General features: G+C 31.0%; 1 protein-coding gene across 1 annotated transcript in view; it reads right to left on the bottom strand.

Moving 5' to 3' along the window:
- Positions 1-20,353, bottom strand: part of LOC109108303 (gamma-2-syntrophin-like) — a 62,529-nt gene that overhangs the window by 1,192 nt on the left and 40,984 nt on the right. Inside the window, exons 11-16 of the mRNA XM_042773467.1 lie at positions 18,508-18,546; positions 18,085-18,201; positions 14,563-14,634; positions 13,315-13,524; positions 2,486-2,578; positions 501-611 (exon numbers count right to left, since the gene is read on the bottom strand). Coding sequence (XP_042629401.1) covers positions 501-611; positions 2,486-2,578; positions 13,315-13,524; positions 14,563-14,634; positions 18,085-18,201; positions 18,508-18,546 — 642 coding nt within the window. The remainder of the gene's footprint in view (positions 1-500; positions 612-2,485; positions 2,579-13,314; positions 13,525-14,562; positions 14,635-18,084; positions 18,202-18,507; positions 18,547-20,353) is intronic.

Below are 20,353 nucleotides of genomic sequence, written 5' to 3'. Positions count from 1 at the left end.
TACTGTTATAAAGATCTCATTGATTTACATTAAAAACTATCAGATGTATTTCATCTCCCCCCCCCCCCCCCCCCCCCCCCACCCCCCCCACCCCCCCCCCCCCCCCCCCCCCCCGTATAAAGCATCAGCACCAAATTTCATATTTGCCTCAGTTTGGGCCTCTGAATGAAATTAAGCTATTTTTCCTCAATATTCTCACTATATCAGAATATATGAGCCATAAACACCCAATGCACCAAATATACTCAGCAGAAAACACACAAGCAAACATTTAGTTTGTTTGTTTTTGATTATATTTTGACTAAATGTTTAAGAAACTATCCTATTTTTTTCTGACTATTATTTCATATGTCTTCTTAATATCTTATTTCACTATTTTATTAAATGCACGATAAATCTGACATCAAAACATTAAAACTAATATTGTAAACCCGGAAATACAGCACAAATGCTGACTGACGACATTTCATCCCAATATTCTCGTGTAAACACATTCTGACCTTCATTTCGATCTGTTTATTCTCTGAATTCTGGAACAGGAGCTTCACTCGTGTCTTGCCGTCATCCGATGAACCCTTCAGCTGGGAGAATTTGTATTTCCAGATGGTTTTCTGTGGAAAAGCAGGTGAAACAAATGTAAGCAGAGCAGACAGGCATGCAACATCTGTGCACCTGAGAAATGAAGTGGTCATTCACTGATAAACTTCACATGAAAGCCCATTCACATCTCTGTTTTACGGAGACCCTAAAGGGACACGGTGTGTTACTTGTGGATTATTGTGATGTTTTTATCAGCTGTTTGGACTCTCATTCTGACGGCACCCATTCACTGCAGAGCATCCATTGCTGAGACACTGATGCAATGCTACATTTCTACAAACCTGATGAAGAAACAAACTCATCCTAATTTTGGATGGCCTGAGGGTGAGGAAATTTTCAGCAGATTTTCATTTTTGGCTGAACTATTCCTTTAAATTAGTCAATAAAGCGCTTTATTTTCACGAGGACTGTAATAAAGCACTTTGTGTGTTAAACACACAGACCTGATCAGCACATCGTAAGAGGAGACTGAAGACAATCACGTTTCACACACTTCTCACTGATGTGCAAATCACCGCCTGCTATTCGAACCAAGAACAATGCACAAAAAACCCCATTAACCAACAACCAAATAACTCCACAAACCAAAAACAACTTAACAACACAAACAAAAAATAATCAATGAAAACAAACTGTAAAAATTTAGGAACACAAACATACCAGATTCACTGATAATACACTGTAAATAAATGAAAAAAAAAGAAGTAATATTTGCTGATGTTTTCCCTCCAAAATGCCACTTCCTGGATGAGGATGATGTCATTGAGGAACTGGCTTTTGAAATTTAAATGGATTTTTCAGACTAAAGGAATGTAAAGAGATTTTCAAAACACTGGAAAAACCTATTAATTGATAACCAAATAAAACAATATTCAGAGGAATCATGTTTTGTGCAAACATTTTAATATGATAATATTTTGACAGAATAAAATTAAGAAAAAATTAATAAAAATAAAAGAAATTAATAAGAAAACATGTATAGAAAAACATTAATGACTTCCAGTTAAAACAATATGCACAAAGAAAATATGTTTTATAAATGAATAAAAAACAAAAATAAACATGTATAGAAAAACATTAATGACTTCCAGTTAAAACAATATGCACAAGAAAATATGTTTTGTTTGAAATGTTTTGATTCTGATAACATTCTGATATTTTAATAGAGAATAAAATAAATAAATAAATAAATAAACAAACAAACCAGCATGGATGGAAAAAAACCTATCAATTGATCAATTAAAACAATATTCATAAGAAAATATTTTTTTTATTTTAAACATTTTGATATTGATAACATTTCAATAGAAAAAAATAAAATAAAATAAAAATAAAAATTAATGAATATAAATACAAAAAAATAAAATAAAAAAAAAATAAACTTGGATGGATTGGTACATAAAAATAAATAAATAAATAAAACAAAACAAAATGGAAAGACTTCTGCATATTTTGATAAAAGTAAAAAAAATAAAAAAATAACATGGATGTGTGGATAAACAAAAACAAACAAAACAGAAAACAAACAAAGAAAAAAATAAATAAAATGGGGATACTTCTTAATAAACTGGATATTTAAAAAAAAATGAAAATATGTAAATACAAATGAAAATGATGAATGGATAAATAAAATCAAAACATAAAACAATAAATAAATAAATAATTTAAAACAAGATGGGAAGCTTTTTTCTTAAACTGGCAGTACTGGTAGCAGGAATAAGAGCAGTTCAGCTTAGAAACGAGCAGAAGCGTAATCAGCTGAAATATTGAGCACAATATAAAGGCGGTTTATTCTGAGTTCAGTGCTGTCATGATTCAGCTGCGAGTTTCTGCTCACAAGGCCAATAAGCAGCAAAAAAACAGAGGCCCAGTTTGATTTTCTTACCTTTGAGATGCTGTCGGAGCAGGAGAAGCCCGACTCAAAGTCGAGTGTGAAGCACGATATCCCCCCCACACCTCCACACATGTAGCTCTTCGACTGCAGAGGAAGAACAACGGGAATATTTACACTGAAAGCTCACCAGAACACTGCTTGCTGTAAACACTTTAAAAACAACAGACCAACATTCATATTTAAATCGCTGAACATGCAGCACTCCTGATCTCACATGCTTTGTATTCCCGGGAACAGGACAGGTACGGCACTGTTGCCATGGAAACGGACGGCCAACGCTGTGCTTAGACAGAGAAACTATGTTTAACAATCCAGTTTCTGAAGGAAAATCAATATCCAGTCCAGTAATCCTCCAGCACCATCTGATACTATGGTACTCTGATACTAACAGTACCATGTTATATTTGTATGTATGTATGGTTTCCGGGCCCTATTAATAATAATAATAATAATAATAATAATAATAATAATAATAATAATAATAATAATAATAATAATAAACACCCTAATTATACAAAAAATAAACCAAAACAACTAATAAAAATACCCAAATTAAAAAAAACATAACCAAGCCATGCCTATTTTTTAGATAAATAAATATATATATACATACAAATATATAAAATAAATAAATATATATATACATACAAATATATAGACAAAAAAAATATATATATACATACAAATATATAGACAAATAAATTAAAACTAAAAGTAAAAAATGAAATACAAAAATTTTAAATAATGTAAATTTAATTAGCAATTAATTGCTTAAATATTTACATTAAAGTAATAAATAAACAAATAAATAAATAATGTAAAAAACATACATATAACCATTATGAGGATCATAAAATAACTGAAATATTTTTATTGCAAATTAAATTAATGTAAGCAAATATTGTCAAATGCAAGTACAATACTTAACAATACTGATTATTATTGATAATTACAGAACACATTTATGCTGAAACTGACAACTTAATTAATACTAATTTATAAAAATCCACACCCCAAATTAAAATGCAAAGGCAGTTAAAAGCATAACCGGATCTCAGAAACGCAGCCGTCTGCTTTGCTTTTCCAAATCAAATCCTCAAAAGAGGAAACATTTGTAGTTAATATGCATGAAATGCAACAGTAATGTTCACAGTATTACAGTTAGAGGCTCTTGAAATCAATTAGGCACGAGGAGGAGAGCGAGTTTTCGCAAACGCCCGCCGGTGACATCTGGATTCTGCAACATCATCAAGCAATCTGTCGATTCAGAATAGAAACGATTAAAGTTCGTCAACACAGCTCTGACTAATATAGATGGAGCAGGGGAATTATTCACAGCTGTCCTGCCAGCGTTTCTCTGGGGTCCTTGTTATTTTCTGCATACAGCTCACAGACTTAGAAACACTGAGATACTAATTTTATTTAACAGTTTAATTTAACAGTTTTGATTTATATTTTGAATCAATTTTCATATTTTCCATTTTAACTTTAGTTAAAGTTTTCGTAATTTTGTTGTGCATTGTTATATTTTTTTTGTTTTGTATATATATACTATATAGTTGTTGAAAATTTAAAACCACATTTATATCTTTTATAACAACACATATAACAAAAAACACAGGGAAAAAAAAAACCATAACATATCTCTATATATTTTATTATTTTATTTTAATAAAATTTTATTATCAATAATCAAAAATATAAAAAAATGTAAAATGCACTAAAATTTTAATAATTGATTTTAGTTAAGGTTTTAGTCATTTTGTTGTGTTTTAATCATGTTGTTTTTATAATTTTAGTAGTTTTTTTTATATAATTATATTATAGTTTTTCTTTTTTAGTAACATTTTAGTATCAAGTAAAAAAAAAAATAAACAAAACATAAAAAAAATTCAAAGAAAACAAATTTTAAAACAAAACACCAGAAAAAAATGTAAAATGCCGACTAAATTTTCAATAATTGATTTTAGTTAAGGTTTTAGTCATTTTGTTGTGTTTTAATCATTTTCAGAAGTTTTTGTTTTTTTACATCTATATAGTTTTTTTTTTCCTTTTTTCAGTTTTAGTTTTTTTAAGTACCATTTTAGTACCAAGTAAAAAAAAAAAAAAAGAGTAAACAGAAAAAATAAAAAGGACTAACATGTAAAATTATTATTTCAAAACCATTTAATTTTCAAAATACATAATAATACATATGATACTTCGAAAATACTATATAGTTTTTTATTCAATACCATATTACATTAAAATAAAAAAAAAAAACATGAAAAAAAAAAAATAAAAAAAAAAAAAAAAAAAAAAATGTTTATATATATATATATATATATATATATATATATATCATTTCAGCATTTTTAAATGGTTTTAATTTTAATTTCAGCTTTAGTTGGGACTTTTGTCGAACCCAGCATTGAGTTGCTGTATGAACTTAATAACCACAGACGGTCTCTCTCTCATGAAGGTCTCACACTGCTGCTCTTCATCACAGGAAGCATGCAGTGTTTACTCTCAGCACAGACGTGCCGTCGCATTATAAGCAGCACATGAAATCCAGCTGCCAGAGGAAGCTAATGCTAGTGAAGCTGATTTGCCGTGCTTACTGTCTCCTCGTGTAAGCGGCGCCTGTCACATGTAAAGCACTGAATACACACTGCTAATTGGAGAGCTTCTCCTGAGGGATGGGAAAAACACAGAGCGAGGTTTGTCGAGGATTTCCTTGTCATGCTGAGTGAAGAGAAAGTCCCAGCACGCTGCAAATGTGCCTCATTTCTGCTCTGCAGTCTGTGAGAACACATACAGACGCTACATGAACGGTCAAACATGCAATGCTACACTGTTCTTCATACAAAACCCCTCCTAATCTAAAAACACAAGGCTATTTCCCACACAAAATAAAATACATGTGTAGTTGTTTTAGTCAATTTAATTCATTGCAAAAGATTTTTTATAAGATATTTTATTATTAAACGTACTCTATGCAAGTGTGAACCCGAACACTTCTATCTAAGCTAGCTTGATTTTAAAATGCATTAGACTGTAATTCATAATTAACACAAGTACATTGCTGTAAGGTTTGACATGCATTAACAGTTTCAGGTGAACTACTGTCATGCAGTTTGAAGAGAATCTTGCAGAGCAATGGAATTAAAGCTGAAGTCAACCTGAATACATGAATTTATTCATATTTTTAATTATTTTTAATTCTATTTCTTTATTTTAGATAAAAATGTTGCTTTTGTTGTTTTGACATTGTAGTTTTTATTCATTTTTATTTCAGTTTTTATTACATTACCATTTTAGTATCCAGTCAATAAATAAACAAATTAACAAATGCATACAACATACATACAAATATCCTGATCATAAAATATATCAGACAAAAAGATACATTAAAAATTTTAAACTAAAACTACATAAAATGTACTAAATTTAATTATTAAAAATCATAAATAAGAAATACATCAAATATAACTTGTGTCATAAAATATATTTTAGAAAAGATTAACTAAAAATAAATAAATCGATAAATACACAAAACGTACATACAAATATAATGTATGCTGATTATAAAATATCAAAAGATATCAGATATCAGACAAAAAGATACATTAAAAATTAAAAAATTTAAAATAAATAAAATGTACTAAAATGTAAACATTAAAAATCATGAATAAATAATAAATAAAATATAACTTATGTATATCATAAAATATATCAGAAAAAAATAAAACTTAAAATAAATAAATAAAACCTTACATACATGCATACAAATATAACTTTTGTGTATCATGAAATATGTGAAGCATTATTTTTATTTAATTGCAACAAATTAATCTCCAAAACATCTGGACAAATATTTTTACAATGTTTTATTTAGGAGTTTATGTTCAAGTTATGCTGCATTTTATGGAAATATAAATGTATTGTGAACTCTATCTGTGCTAGCTATATTATACACATCTACACATTTTTTTATTATATTACCACCATTATAATAATATAAATTAAAAAAAAAAAAATAATACTTTAAAATATTATATCCACAAAAACACACATTATTTCAAGTTCTTTTATGGTTTCAGTTTAAGTTAACTATAATAATCCTCATATCAACTCATCTGGTTAAATGGCACAGATATTCCTGCAGAGCTGCTTATCGCTGAATTAAACTTGTTTTATAATTGATGAACTACAGATGTTGAACTACATCAACACTGAACTGATAAATCTGAAAATAGTCAAGACCTTTTCTGTCTGTAAATAAAATCATGTTAAGGCCTTGTTGTGTTTGCTGATCTTAATGAATTGCAACAGATGCATGACTACAACATCTGGACAAACAAAGGCTCATTCATTTTTATGGGTTGCTGTTTTCCGTTTTACTGAATCTCTACCAAAATACCCAAAAACACTAAAATTTCAAAAAAACATACATGCAAAAACAAACACTCATGCAAAAAAAAAACAAACATGCACGCAAATCAAAAACATTCAACAAATTTAATGCATTGCACATGCCTTTTAGATGAATGCAACAATGCATGCAATGCAACTGCATAAAATACACACATCATGTGTTTTTCTGCCATAGTAACACAATAAGACCCAAAATCTAGCTGCCTAGAGAACAAACTACTTATCAAGCACTAATTGAAATTCTCTGTCCCCTTTAGTTGCATCCCTAAGGACAACGTCTCATTTCAGCAGATATTTGTTCATTCTTGATGTGGTGAAGAAGCCTACAACCTGTCTGCGATCATGCCTACAAACGCAGAATGAACCTATGTGATTTTGAAGTTCACGTTAGCGTTACGCCGCTCTTTAAAACACTCATGCATCTCTCAGCGTCGTCAATCAGTGCGTCCTAAACCAGAGCTGGACAATCACAGACTGACTGATGAAGGATAATAGCATCACCAGCGGAGTGACGCGGACACAAATCACTGAGTCTGCAACTGTCCTTAGTGAATGTGACTTTCATCTTAATTAGTTGTGTTTGTTCAGAGAAGCAGCACTTGGGTCAGATATCTGAACAAACGCACAACATTAAGTATGTAACTCACCTTCCATACCAAATTTAATATAAAAATTAAATATAATATAATAGCCTTTACATGTGTGTGCATGTGTGTATGCACATGTGTGTGTGTGTGTGTGTGTGTGTGTGTGTATATATGTGTGACCCTGGAGCACAAAAGCAGTCTTAAGTCTCTGGGGTATATCTGTAGCCATAGCCAAAAATCATTGTATGGGGCAAAATTATAGATTTCTCTTTTATGCCAAAAATCATAATAATAAAAAATAAAGATCATTTAAAATAAATATAAAATTTAAAACCCCAAACATAAAAAAACAAAAACATAATTTAATATGCATTGCAATATGCAATAACAACAACTTCACAAATTTAAAATATGATTTTCTCAATATTTAGATTTTTTTGCTCCCTCAGATTCCAGATTTTCAAATAGTTGTATTTTGGCCAAATACTGTCCTCCTAACAAACCATACATCAATGGAAAGCTTATTTATTCAGCTTTCAAATGATGTATAAATCTCAATTTCGAAAAATTGACCCTTATGACTGGTTTTGTGGTCCAGGGTCACATATATAATGTAAAAATACAAATAAGAAATTTTATTAATTTATTTATGTGCACACACATGCACGCACGCACGCGCACACACACACACACACACACACACACACACACACACACACACACACACACACACACACACACACACACACACACACACACACACTCTTTCAGAGCACTACAGTCTTCATTCACATCAGAAGTGTATATTTTCAGTTGGTTTGGTTCAGATCTGACTGTCCATTCATCTAAACCAGATCTCGGCGTCCTGAGCCCAGAGGAGTCGTGATCCTGAACTCCCGCAGACTTCCTCACATGAACCCGCCGTATAAAACCATTACACAATCCTTCACGCTGCCTCATAAAACTGTCACGCTGTGGTGTTCCAGTCCGTGCTGCGCACAGAGCAGAGCTTAAGGGCGTGTGAGGCGTGCGGGGAGCGTTCTGGACAGACGGTGGCAGATAATCAGTGCCGCATTTCCTGCGTGTTTCAGACTGAATCTGGGAGCTTTGGAAGTTGCCCTTTCTGTATGGGAGCGTTGCAGTGATTTAAATCGCCTCTGACAGCTTCGTTCCTTTGTATTATTTATAAATGTCTGGTTAAGGCTAGTCAGTAATACAGCTCATGGGCTCAGAGCTGCTTTCTGACCCTCCGCCTTTCAGCAAACTGGGGGAAAATGCACCAAAGTCCTTGAACAGACATGTGCTACAGCCCAGAGATAAAATCCAATATACATGATGAGAAGAGATTCGTGGAAAAAGTTTCAGATGGCCTTAATAAGTCTGGATTCATATCCTCTATTACAACTATTAGCTATAAAAATGGAACAAATTCATAAAATTCTTCTTTTAAAACTATTTCATAAGCTGTTGCATTCAATGCAATGAAAGAGCTTATACATAAGGATGGATTCGTGCACAATTTACCCAGAATTGCAATCAGCCAGTGTTTCATGAATAAGAGTCATTCTGTGCAATTTGCTTGAAAAATATTTGCAATTGCCAAGGAAATGGCAATGAATCAGGTTTTTAAAAATCTGCTTTCAAAGAGTCTGAACCAATCGTTAAACTTCTGAAAGCACTGGCGCAATCACTTCACAAGAAACCTATCATCTTCATTTAGCTAGTTATGTGGTGGAAATAAAAGTCATAAAATGATACATTTACACGATAAGACCTACAGCAGACATGCAGACAATATATTTCCAGTGCATATGAAAAAAATAATGCATGGCACAGCGCGAGATATGCTACCATTCCCACAGAAGTCTTTTCACTTCATTTTAGATTAATATAAGATGTTTAATGTGTGAAAGTGGCTATTTAAATAATTTGCTACTGTATCACGCTAAATTAGGGTGAATAACACCAACGTCCTGTTAGCACACTCTTTTAACAGATTTAATTAGAACAATCAGCCCTCAAAATAACTACAAAGTAGGGCTGCATGATAGATGGAAATTCAATTATTATTGCAATATGGCAATGTGCATGATCTGGTGTTTGTTTCGACATCTCAGTTCATTTACTGTGAATCGAGACGCTCTGAGACGCTGAAAAAAAAAAAAACATATCAAGAGCTGTAGTGTGTAAATGAACACAATGCAGCGACACAGTACATTGTTTACAAAAATCATTTATATTTATCAAACCGCCGAAATAAAAGCTTGATCCAGGGTTATTGTAGTAAACTAAAATTAAAACTAAAAAATTAAAAAAACATTTTCAGTACTTGAAATGAAATAAATGTGGTCACTAAAATAGAATAAAATGTAAAAAATAATATATATATATATATATATATATATATATATATATATATATATATATATATATATATATATATATATATATATATATAATATATTTTTTCTTATTTTAGTTTAGTTTAACATGATGTAATAACATAAATAAAACTAAAATAAAAAATAATAACAGATATATAGACGTTAAAAAAACTACTAAAAATATCAAAAACACATTAAAAACTTTAAAATGAAAAAGAAAATGGAAAATATACAAAAAAAAAAATAATAGTGACGCAATTAAAACTAACAAAATAACAATACCTTAATGTTTGAAAATGGAAAAATTTTAGTACTGTAATTTTCAGTTGTACTATAAAACATTTTAGTACTGTAATTTTCAGTTGTACTATAAATTTAAATACTTTTTTATAAATACTTGATTTTTACAGCGCAATAATATTATTACAAGTATATTTCCTATTATGAATATTTTTATTTTAAATAATATTTTTATTTAAAATCACAATACAAATCATTATTATTATTAAATTATACAAAAACAGAAATAATACTCAAAAAAATAAAAAATAAATCATCAAGGTTTTTTTTTTTTTTTTTTTTTTTAAAATTTTTTAAACCTTCAAACCCTCAAAGCAAATTTCACACTCAGAAAGTAAAAAGTCACTTTATATGCCTTTTTAAAAACTATTTTTAATTTCTGTGCACACGCACACCTCAACAAAATCACCCCGATCATTCTAGAATGATAAATTCAATATACTGTATATTGCAGAAAAAATATCACAATGCCAGTTTTTTTTTTTTTTTTTTTTATATTGTTCCACCATCCTACAAAGGTCAAACTCATCACATCCCATCACGAGCTGTAATTCTGCAGCGAATTTCATTTGAAAGCGAGCGTCATGTTGATCTGCTCACTATAAAGTGAGCACTGCACACAAAGAAATCCATCAGAGACTGTCTCATTCACGACGTGCCCTTCAAGGACACAGAAATGCCTTCCGGAAATCGCCCTTGAGATAAAGACCAAACGGACACATGTAGTAAATTTCGCTGTCATGACTTGGCAGCATGTCACGATGGTCTATTAGTCCTTTTTGTGGCCTTTACACACTCAATTAGCCTCGAATAAAACATCAGTGCTGTGTTAGATGAGGATTTTGATTTATTGCATGGAATATGATACGCAGTTTATCCAGAGAGCCATTAATCTGCTCCTCTAAGCCAAAGTATGAGTGAATCAACGCCGAAGAGCCGCCGGCAGAGCGCTAAACCTACATAATGCTCATGAGCCGTAAATAAATATGCCGTAGCAATGCACACTTGGAGAAACGAGCAATGTGACGCTCTCCGTTTGACCCCGGGTGGTATTTAAGACGACTTAAATGTGAGTAACGCGAGTCTCCGGAGCCGCTCAGACTTAAATCCCCTTCATCCCGCGAACTTATGTTAGCATATACTTCATAATAGACGCCCTGCAGGAGTTCACGGGGACACCGGAGATGCGCTAGACCTTTGTGTGCTGGAGGTAATTTAACGGCTCAGCGAGGAGAGGTCTCTTCAGAGGAATTTAATTAAAGCAGTAATAACATTTGAAATGCACGAATCAGACACAGATGCGCTCCTGCTCTCTGCAGTGCTGACAGATGCAGAAATCAATGCTTCACTTGTCATATACCGCTTTCTCTGTGCTTCATCTCTTGAAGTGGCCTTTTAATGCTGATTGACAGATGTATATTTTAAATTAAAGGCCTCATTCGTGTTGCCGAAATGCAAAAAGTGCACAGCATCGCTTTATTATTATTATTACTGTAATGCATTACTGAAAAACAGACGATAATTCTTTTAAATACTGAATATACTGCTACTTGATATTGTCAGAACAAGATTATTTTCATTATTGTGTCATAGTAATAAGAATAAAGCAATACAACTCCTTAAATGGCATTTTATTGATTTCTATTGAAGCTTGTTTCTGGAAAGAAAATACAATTTAAAAAGTAATTGTGACTGTTCCTCACAGTTCTGACTTTTTTCTCTCAGTTGCGAGTTTACATCTCACAATTCAGTAAAAAGTTAGAACTGTGTGATAGAATTAGAAGAGATAAACTCGTAATTCTGAGAAATAAATAAAAAATCAAATACAAAAAAAAAAAATAAAATATAAAAAAAAAACTCTGAGAATTTTTTAAAAAAAGATAAAAATATTACAATTACAAAAAACTAAAAATTAAAAATTTCATATTAAAAATATATTCTCAAAAAAATGAGAAAAAATATAAGATATAAACTTGTAATTATAAGAAAAAAAAAATCTAAAATTTGATATATAAAATTGCAATTCTGAGAAAAAAAAATCACAAATTTAAGACATGAACTAACAATTCTGAGAATTATTATAATTTTTTTTTTTAATTTGATATATAATCTCACAATTCTGAAAAAAGTCTAAAATGTAAGATATAAACATGCAATTCAGAGAAAAAAATCCAATCCAAACTGAGAAATAAACTCGCAATTCTGAGAAAGAAGTTCAAAGTATAAGATTTAAAAATGCAATTATGAGAAAAAAAGTTAAAAATATAAGATATAAAGTCACAATTCTGAAAAAAAAAAAATAAAAAACACAAAAATCCAAGAAAAAAAAATTCAAAAAAGATAAAAAAGTAAAAAAAAAAATATATATATATATAACCATGCAATTCTGAGAAAAAAAAAAATCACAAATTTAAGACATGAACTCACAATTCGGAGAATTATTATATATATATATATATTTTGATATATAAACTCACAATTCTGAAAAGAATAAAAAAATAATATGATATATAGATGCAATTCTGAGAAAAAAAGTTCAAAATATAAGATATAAATTCACAATTCTGAGGAAAAAAAATTAAAAAAGATTTAAAAATGCAATTATTAGAAAAAAAGTTCAAAATATAAGATATAAAGTCACAATTCTGAATGCAAGACATAAACATGCAATTCTGAGAAAAAAGATATATAACCATGCAATTCTGAAAAAAAAAAAAAAAATTAGACATAAACTCGCAATTCTGAAAAAAAAAAAAAAAAAAAAACAAATTCCAAAAGGGGAGACATAAATGTGCAATTCTGAGAAAAAAGTTCCAAAATTTAAGACAAACTCACAATTCTGAGAAAAAAAAAATCAAAAATTTGAGATTCAAACTCAATTCTAAAAAAAGTCCAAAATGACAAATACAAACATGCAATTCAGAGAAGAAAAGTAAAAAAACACAATACATAAATAAAAAAAAAAAAAAAAAAAAAAAAAAAAAAAAAAAAATACAACATAACAAAAAAGTCAGAATTGTGAGGAAAACGTCACAATTAAATCTTTAAAGCTAATAAAATTATCAAATAAACATAACATAAAAACAAATGCAAAACTGTTAAAAACCCTTTAAAACACATGGTTTGCACTCACCCGGACTCTCTGCACCTCCATGAAGACGGCTCTCTGGAAGGCTTTCTCCCACAGCACCAGCTCTGAGCCCAGCTCCACGCTGTAGCAGAAGCTCTGGCCGTGACCCACCAGCACACTGAAGCAGAAGGGTTCACTGTCCCGCAGCTCACCGTCCTGCTGGAGCCCCAGATAAAACCTGCTCTGTATCCAGCAGTCTTCAGCTATCCACAGCTAGACCGCAGCAAGAGAGACACAGTGAGCCAAACACATTTTGGGTTTCTATTTAACTATAAACATGAATACAGTGTCGGTAAGATTTTTGTAAGACTTCTGTTCAACAAGCCTGCATTTATTGGATCAAAATACAGTAAAAACAGTAATATTCTGAAATATTACTACAATTTAAAATCACTAATTAAATAAATTTTAAGAAGCAATTTATTCCTTTGATGTGAAGCTGTATTTTCAGCATCATTACTCCAGTCTTCAGTGTCACATGATCTTCAGAAATCATTCTAATATGATGATTTGCTGCTCAAAAAACATTTCTGATTAATATCAGTGTTGAACACAGTTGTGCCTCTTCATATTTTTATGGAAACCGTGATACGTTTTATTTTTCAGGATTCTTTGATGAATAGAAAGTTCATAAGAACAGCGTTTATGTGAAATAAAATCTTCTGTAACATTATAAATGTCTTTACTGTCTCTTTTGATCAATTTAATGCATCCTTGCTGAATAAAAGTATTAACTTCTTCAAAAAGAAATCCAAGTCCAGACTGAATGCTTGTGACACACACACACACACACACACACACACACACACACACACACACACACACACACCATATATATATATAAATATATATATATATATATATATATATATATATATATATATATATATATATATATTCAATTTTGTATTACTTTTTGTGGTGAGGCAGAGTAAATACAAATCAATGGCCATAAAAAAAAAAAAAAAAAAAAAAAAAAAAAAAAAGTATTGTTAGGCTAAAAACATTATCAAATATACATATATTTTTTCATTAAAACAAACAAATAAATACATTTTAATATTTATTTATTTTTAACAAATAAATTATTAAATATATTTATTTCTTTAGAATAACGTGCACTGATGCATCATGCACAGTAAAACCCGGGGATATGATTTCTGATTTCATGTTGACTTTAAATAACAAACAAAATAAATCCAGAGTAATAATGAGCATCTACTGATAAAAGCCATACATGTGCGTTTGTACCTTATGAACCTTAAAAAGAACCTCACAGAGGTGAAAACTAGCCTCTGCTTGAACCCAGTCTGATGCCAAGATCTGATACAAAAACACAGAAAGAAATCATATTGTTACACATCCATGCAGTAACCTGAGGTTGAAGGAATAGTTCACCCAAAAAGGAAAATGTGCTCACCCTCAGATCATCTGAGATGTAGATGAGTTTGTTCTTCATCAGATTTGGAGAAAGGTAGCATTGCATCAGTGTCTCAGCGATGGAGGCTCTGCAGTGAATGGGTGCCGTCAGAATGAGAGTCCAAAATCCATAATAACTCTTCCTCCAGTGAAAAAGTGCATCTCCTGTTGTCTCTCACATCACAAACACTCACATATTTGTTTAGAGCTGTTTTGACTTGTAAACAATGCTTGATCTGTGCAGATTTCTCTCCTGATTCACACCAGAACACTTTTTCACTGGAGGAAGTGTTATTATGGGTTATAGACTCATATTTTAGTTAAAAACACCTTAATGCTGGATTTGTTTCAGCTTTTGTCTTCTCCAGATGTTAACTGATGGACTGGAGTGCTGTGGATTATTGTGATGTTTTTTATCAGCTGTTTGGACTCTTATTCTGACGGCACCCATTCACTGCAGAGCATCCATCGCTGAGACACTGATGCAATGCAAAAACTCCCCAAATATGAACAAAAAAAAAAATAATCCTGTATTTGGATGGCACAGACAGTGAGGACATTTTCAGCAAATGTTCATTTTCAGGTGAATTACTCCATGAAGAAAACAAGTGCACAATGGTGAGGTTTGTGGATCAATCCTACAATCTATCAACACAAGTCTGTAAACCAATAAGTAATGCAATGTAATGCAGACACTACTCAGATTCTACTGATTCATGAATTCACTCCTCTGTTTTGGAAAACTAATTGCACTGGTCATTTGTTTTATTTCTTGCCTTCAGATATAGATTTGACGCTGCCATTTCCATTAAAATTCATGCGTATGAAAAAGTTTGCAGTAATTACCTCGTCATGACCTACAGAGACATAAAGCTTATTTAATAGTCTGTTCTCTCTAAAGCGGCACAGACGTAAATCTGAAACATAATGAGATGCTAATGAATTTGCTGAATGTCTCTCTAGGCTTTAAGGCATGTTAAATGCTATGTTTCCTAAGATTTCTCCCTTTATTAATTCAGTAATGCACATTTAATGAAATGGCAAGAAATGTCAGCACAGCATTATTTTGGTCACAAAATTTATCAAAACCACTTAAAATAACATTAATGCAGTCGTAACGGAGTCACGTAGAGGACGACGCTGGAGTCAAGCTAAATACTGCATTGAATTAGGAAGTGCAGACGCTAAAATAGCACACACAACAGTGCCAACACAAAGTGCAGGGTTGTATTTCATAACTGATGAAACTTGTGTCTTCAGCCTTAATGGCAAAGATAAAACATTTGTCACCAGTAACGTATGTGTGCGAGGCCACCGCGGTAATGGCTTCTCCTCGCCACAGTCCATTAGAAAGTAATAGATTGATTATATATAATTAGAATGGATGTCCTGAGTCTCAGAGCAGCAGAGAACAGGTGAGGTTTGTCACAGTCCACAATGCTTTGGGAGGGAAGACACTGGCTGTGTTCAGAATAGCATACTGCCATACTATGTGTACTATTTCTGCAGTATGTACTATAGTTTCCAGTGGAATGTAGTACACTAGTGATTGAAGTGTTTCACATGCTAATTAGGGTTCCCACATTGACCAAAGGGGAAAATATATATATATATATATATATATATATATATATATATATATATATATATATATATATATATTGAGGTTAGTCAGATTTCTATGGAAGTTTGAAGAAAACAAAATGAAATTGAGATTTTTCAATTTCTATTCTCATTTTTGTTTTTTGGAAAATTGCGAGATAAAATGTCACAATTATTAAATATAAACTCAATAAATATACATATAAATAATTCTGAGAAGAACAGTCCAGTTTGTGAGATATAAAATCACAATTGCGAGAGAATAACTGTACAGTTCGCAATTCTGAAGTAAAAAGTCTCAATTAATTTTATTTTTTATTCCATGGTAGAAAAAGGGCTTTCACAGATTTTCTATTTATTTCAGGTGAAATTAATTAAATTAATTATAATAATAATAATAATAATAATAGTTATAATAATATATAATATAATATATCATTTAATGTGTATGCTTATTTTTAAAAATTATTTTAATTATATGTGTGCTTGTGTATAATTATTAAAATTACTTATTTAATATAATGTAATTTACTTATTTAATATAATAATATTACTTAAATAAAATAAAATAATATAATATAATATAGGGCTGTGCAAAACATCAAATGCGATTTTCATGCACATCTCATCAGTAAAGGCGCTCCTGTGATTAGTAGTATATCTCCAGCACGTGCGTTAAGATCAGGGTTGCCAGGTTTTCACAACAAATCCTGCCCAGTTGCTTCTCAAAACTAGTCCAAAACTAGCCCAATCGCGTTTCCAGGAGGTTCCCCGATAAAAATTGCATCCCGGGGTTAAAATATACGTTTTTTTGGCAAGGTTCACTTGGTAATATTCACATTTTAGGGGCTAAATATCACGTTATTGGTATTGGGGTCGCTTCAACCCGCGGACATGAAAAACAACCGCAGACTTGGCAACACTGGTTGGCACTTACTACACAGAGCCGTAGTCCACCGACAAGCTACACAAAATTGCTTTCAAAATCGACAAAGAATCACCTGCAATTTTCGATTTTGTGTGGATTGTTGAATTACGGCTCTGTGTAGTAAATGCCGCTCCACCTGAACCAGTGTTGCCAAGTCTGCGGTTGTTTTTCATGTCCGCGGGTTGAAGCGACCCCAATACCAATAATGTGATATTTAGACCCTAAAATGTGAATATTACCAAGGGAACCCAGAAACGTGTATTTTTATCGCCCGGAACGAAACGCGATTGGACTAGTTTTGAGAAGCAATTGGGTAGGTTTTGTTTTGAAAACCTGGCAACCCTGATCTGAACACACGTGCTGGAGATATACTACTAATCACAGGAGCGCCTTTACTGAAGAGATGCGCATGAAAATCACATTCGATTTTTTTGCACAGCCCTAATATAATATAATATAATATAATATAATATAATATAATATAATATAATATAATATAATATAATATAATATAATATAATATAATATAATATAATATAATATAATACTCACAGGAACCATTAATAGCATGACACAGCAATATCATATCATATCATATCATATCATATCATATCATATCATATCATATCATATCATATCATATCATATCATATCATATCATATCATATCATATCATGACACAGCAACATTAGCTTGAATAAAGGCTTGGTTTTGTGGCAGTTGTTTGTCCAAACATTAGTGCAAGTGTCCATCAAAAGTGCTGCCTGCATCACGTCACGTCTCTCAAGACTGTTCGAGTGCTTGTAAAGCATGCATGAGCTTACAGGAGGACTCCTGAAGACGAGGAGAGAAGATCCTCTCAGCGCCAGGAACCTGCAGCTGTGAACGAGCTCGACGTCGCCGCCCTGCAGGTGTTCACACACCCAACCCATGTGGACAATCTGAGGAGAAAACATCCAACACAAGAAACCCATCTGTGTGTGTTCAGCTCACATCCACAGCCCTTCCTCTGCCGTTACTGGATTTCTGCTAAAGTAAATACGATTGAATTACTTTCTGCTGCTTCTGAATTACTAATCATAATGCAACAGAGAGCCAGAAATGACAAGATTGCTCTGAGATGTGTTATTTTCTCGATTATGACATCTCTCTCATACTGTAATGATAAAATATGATGAGGCTGCACAATAGGGATAATTACTTTCTGTCCTATGATTTAGGTGAATGTCACTGTACAAATGGCCTACCTGATCATCAGGAGAACAGTATTTATTTGCCATTTTTATCTGAAACGAACAAAAACATTTACAAATCAGTAACTGTATCAAACATTTAGTTATATATTAATTAATTAACTAATTTATTTATTTTTTAATTAATTGTATACCTTTCTACATTTCACAGATGTACTTTATAATTAAAAATAAAAAACAATGATTATTATGATTCTTAATAACATTATTATTTATTTTTTAGCTTAAAATTATACACTTTTGTACACCTCAGAGATTCACTTTACATAAAAAACAATTATTATATTATGACTATTAGTATCAAAATTATTTATTTATTTATTATTTTATACTTGTACACTTTCTTCACAGATGTTCTTCACAATAAAAAATATATAATAATAATAATTATTATTATTACTATTTTATTGAGAAGTATTAATTAATTTTGCATTACATAATGCTATTAAAAATTAGAGGGAAGGTTTAAATTTGCTTCATTGTCATGAAAGCAATAACAAAAAAGTATTAAAAAATGCTTTAATGCAACTATTTATTTACATTTTGTTTTGTTGTTAAATATTATTATTGTGATTATAATAGCAACAAATAATAATAATAATAATAATAATAACAGAATAATTTATTTATTTATTTTACATTACATTATGCTATTAAGTATTAGAGGGAAGGTTTAAATTTGCTTCATTGTTGTGAAAGTAATAACACAAAGTATTAAAAATATTTACTTATTTATTTTATTTTGTTGTTAAATATTGCCAGCACAATTCCAGATATTTTTTTTGTGCGATTCACCCTTATGAAGGAGAGTTTCACTCTGAAAACTCTTACTAATAATGCATTGCTTTTTGTAAAAATGCAGCATAAAGGTCTATTGAGTTTCTCTAGATTCATGCTCTTTGGCCTCGATTCATAAGTCTGCTGCGCTCGAGCCCAACGCTTGCAAAGAATATTGCCTAACGATCTAATTTCCTGTGTGTTGTTTTAATTAGTGCATGCGTTGATGATCCAATGGTCTTTTTCTGAGGCTGTCACACAGCTGCCTGTTTTACGTGCAATTACTGCGCTGACGTCAGCTAATGATGGAGACAGACGCTGATTGCTAAATGTCCAATTACCAGCTGATTGTATGTGCGAGTGGAAGCGGATCTGTTATTGTGCTGACCTATAACCTATAAATAGAGCGAGTGACATGCTCGAGCAGCGAGGATGATGGGAGATGAGTGTCGTTTGGCGTATTATCGGCTGATAAGTCGAGTTTGGGTGCAATTCTCTGTCAATCACTGCTGACAAACAGACTGATTTAGAAACATTAATACAGCCTCCAAAGAGTTCAAAATACAGGCCTGCATTACAAAACTTATTATATATGTTTCAATGTGACTTATTTAATGACTTCATTATAGTTGTAGGTTATTATCCTAATTAATAATAACCTTTAATAATAATACGTTTTATTTATAACATGCCTTTCCCAAGCTCAAGGTTATTGTACAAGGAGAAAATAAATTAGAATAATTAAAATAGAATTAAAATAGAATAATAACCTAGAAATAAATGCCATATTATATCAGTTTATTAATAATAATAATAATAATAATAATAATAATAATAATAATAATAATAATATTGATTATAATAAAAATATGATATAACCCAACACAGCAATATTATTATAGTTCTAAAATAATAATCTAAAATTTATTATTTTAAATTGTGTTTTAAATTGTAAACTACATCTGTGTAATGTACAAAAGTGTAAAATTTAAGTAAAATAATAATAATAAATAAATTATGTTAATAATAACTTTTTAACATTTAAGTACATCTGTGAAGTGTC

This window comes from Cyprinus carpio, chromosome A17 (genome assembly GCF_018340385.1).
Source record: "Cyprinus carpio isolate SPL01 chromosome A17, ASM1834038v1, whole genome shotgun sequence".
NCBI classification, from domain to species: domain Eukaryota; kingdom Metazoa; phylum Chordata; class Actinopteri; order Cypriniformes; family Cyprinidae; genus Cyprinus; species Cyprinus carpio.
The sequence above is the reverse complement of the archived record's forward strand: the minus strand, read 5'-3'. Positions and strand labels throughout refer to the sequence as shown.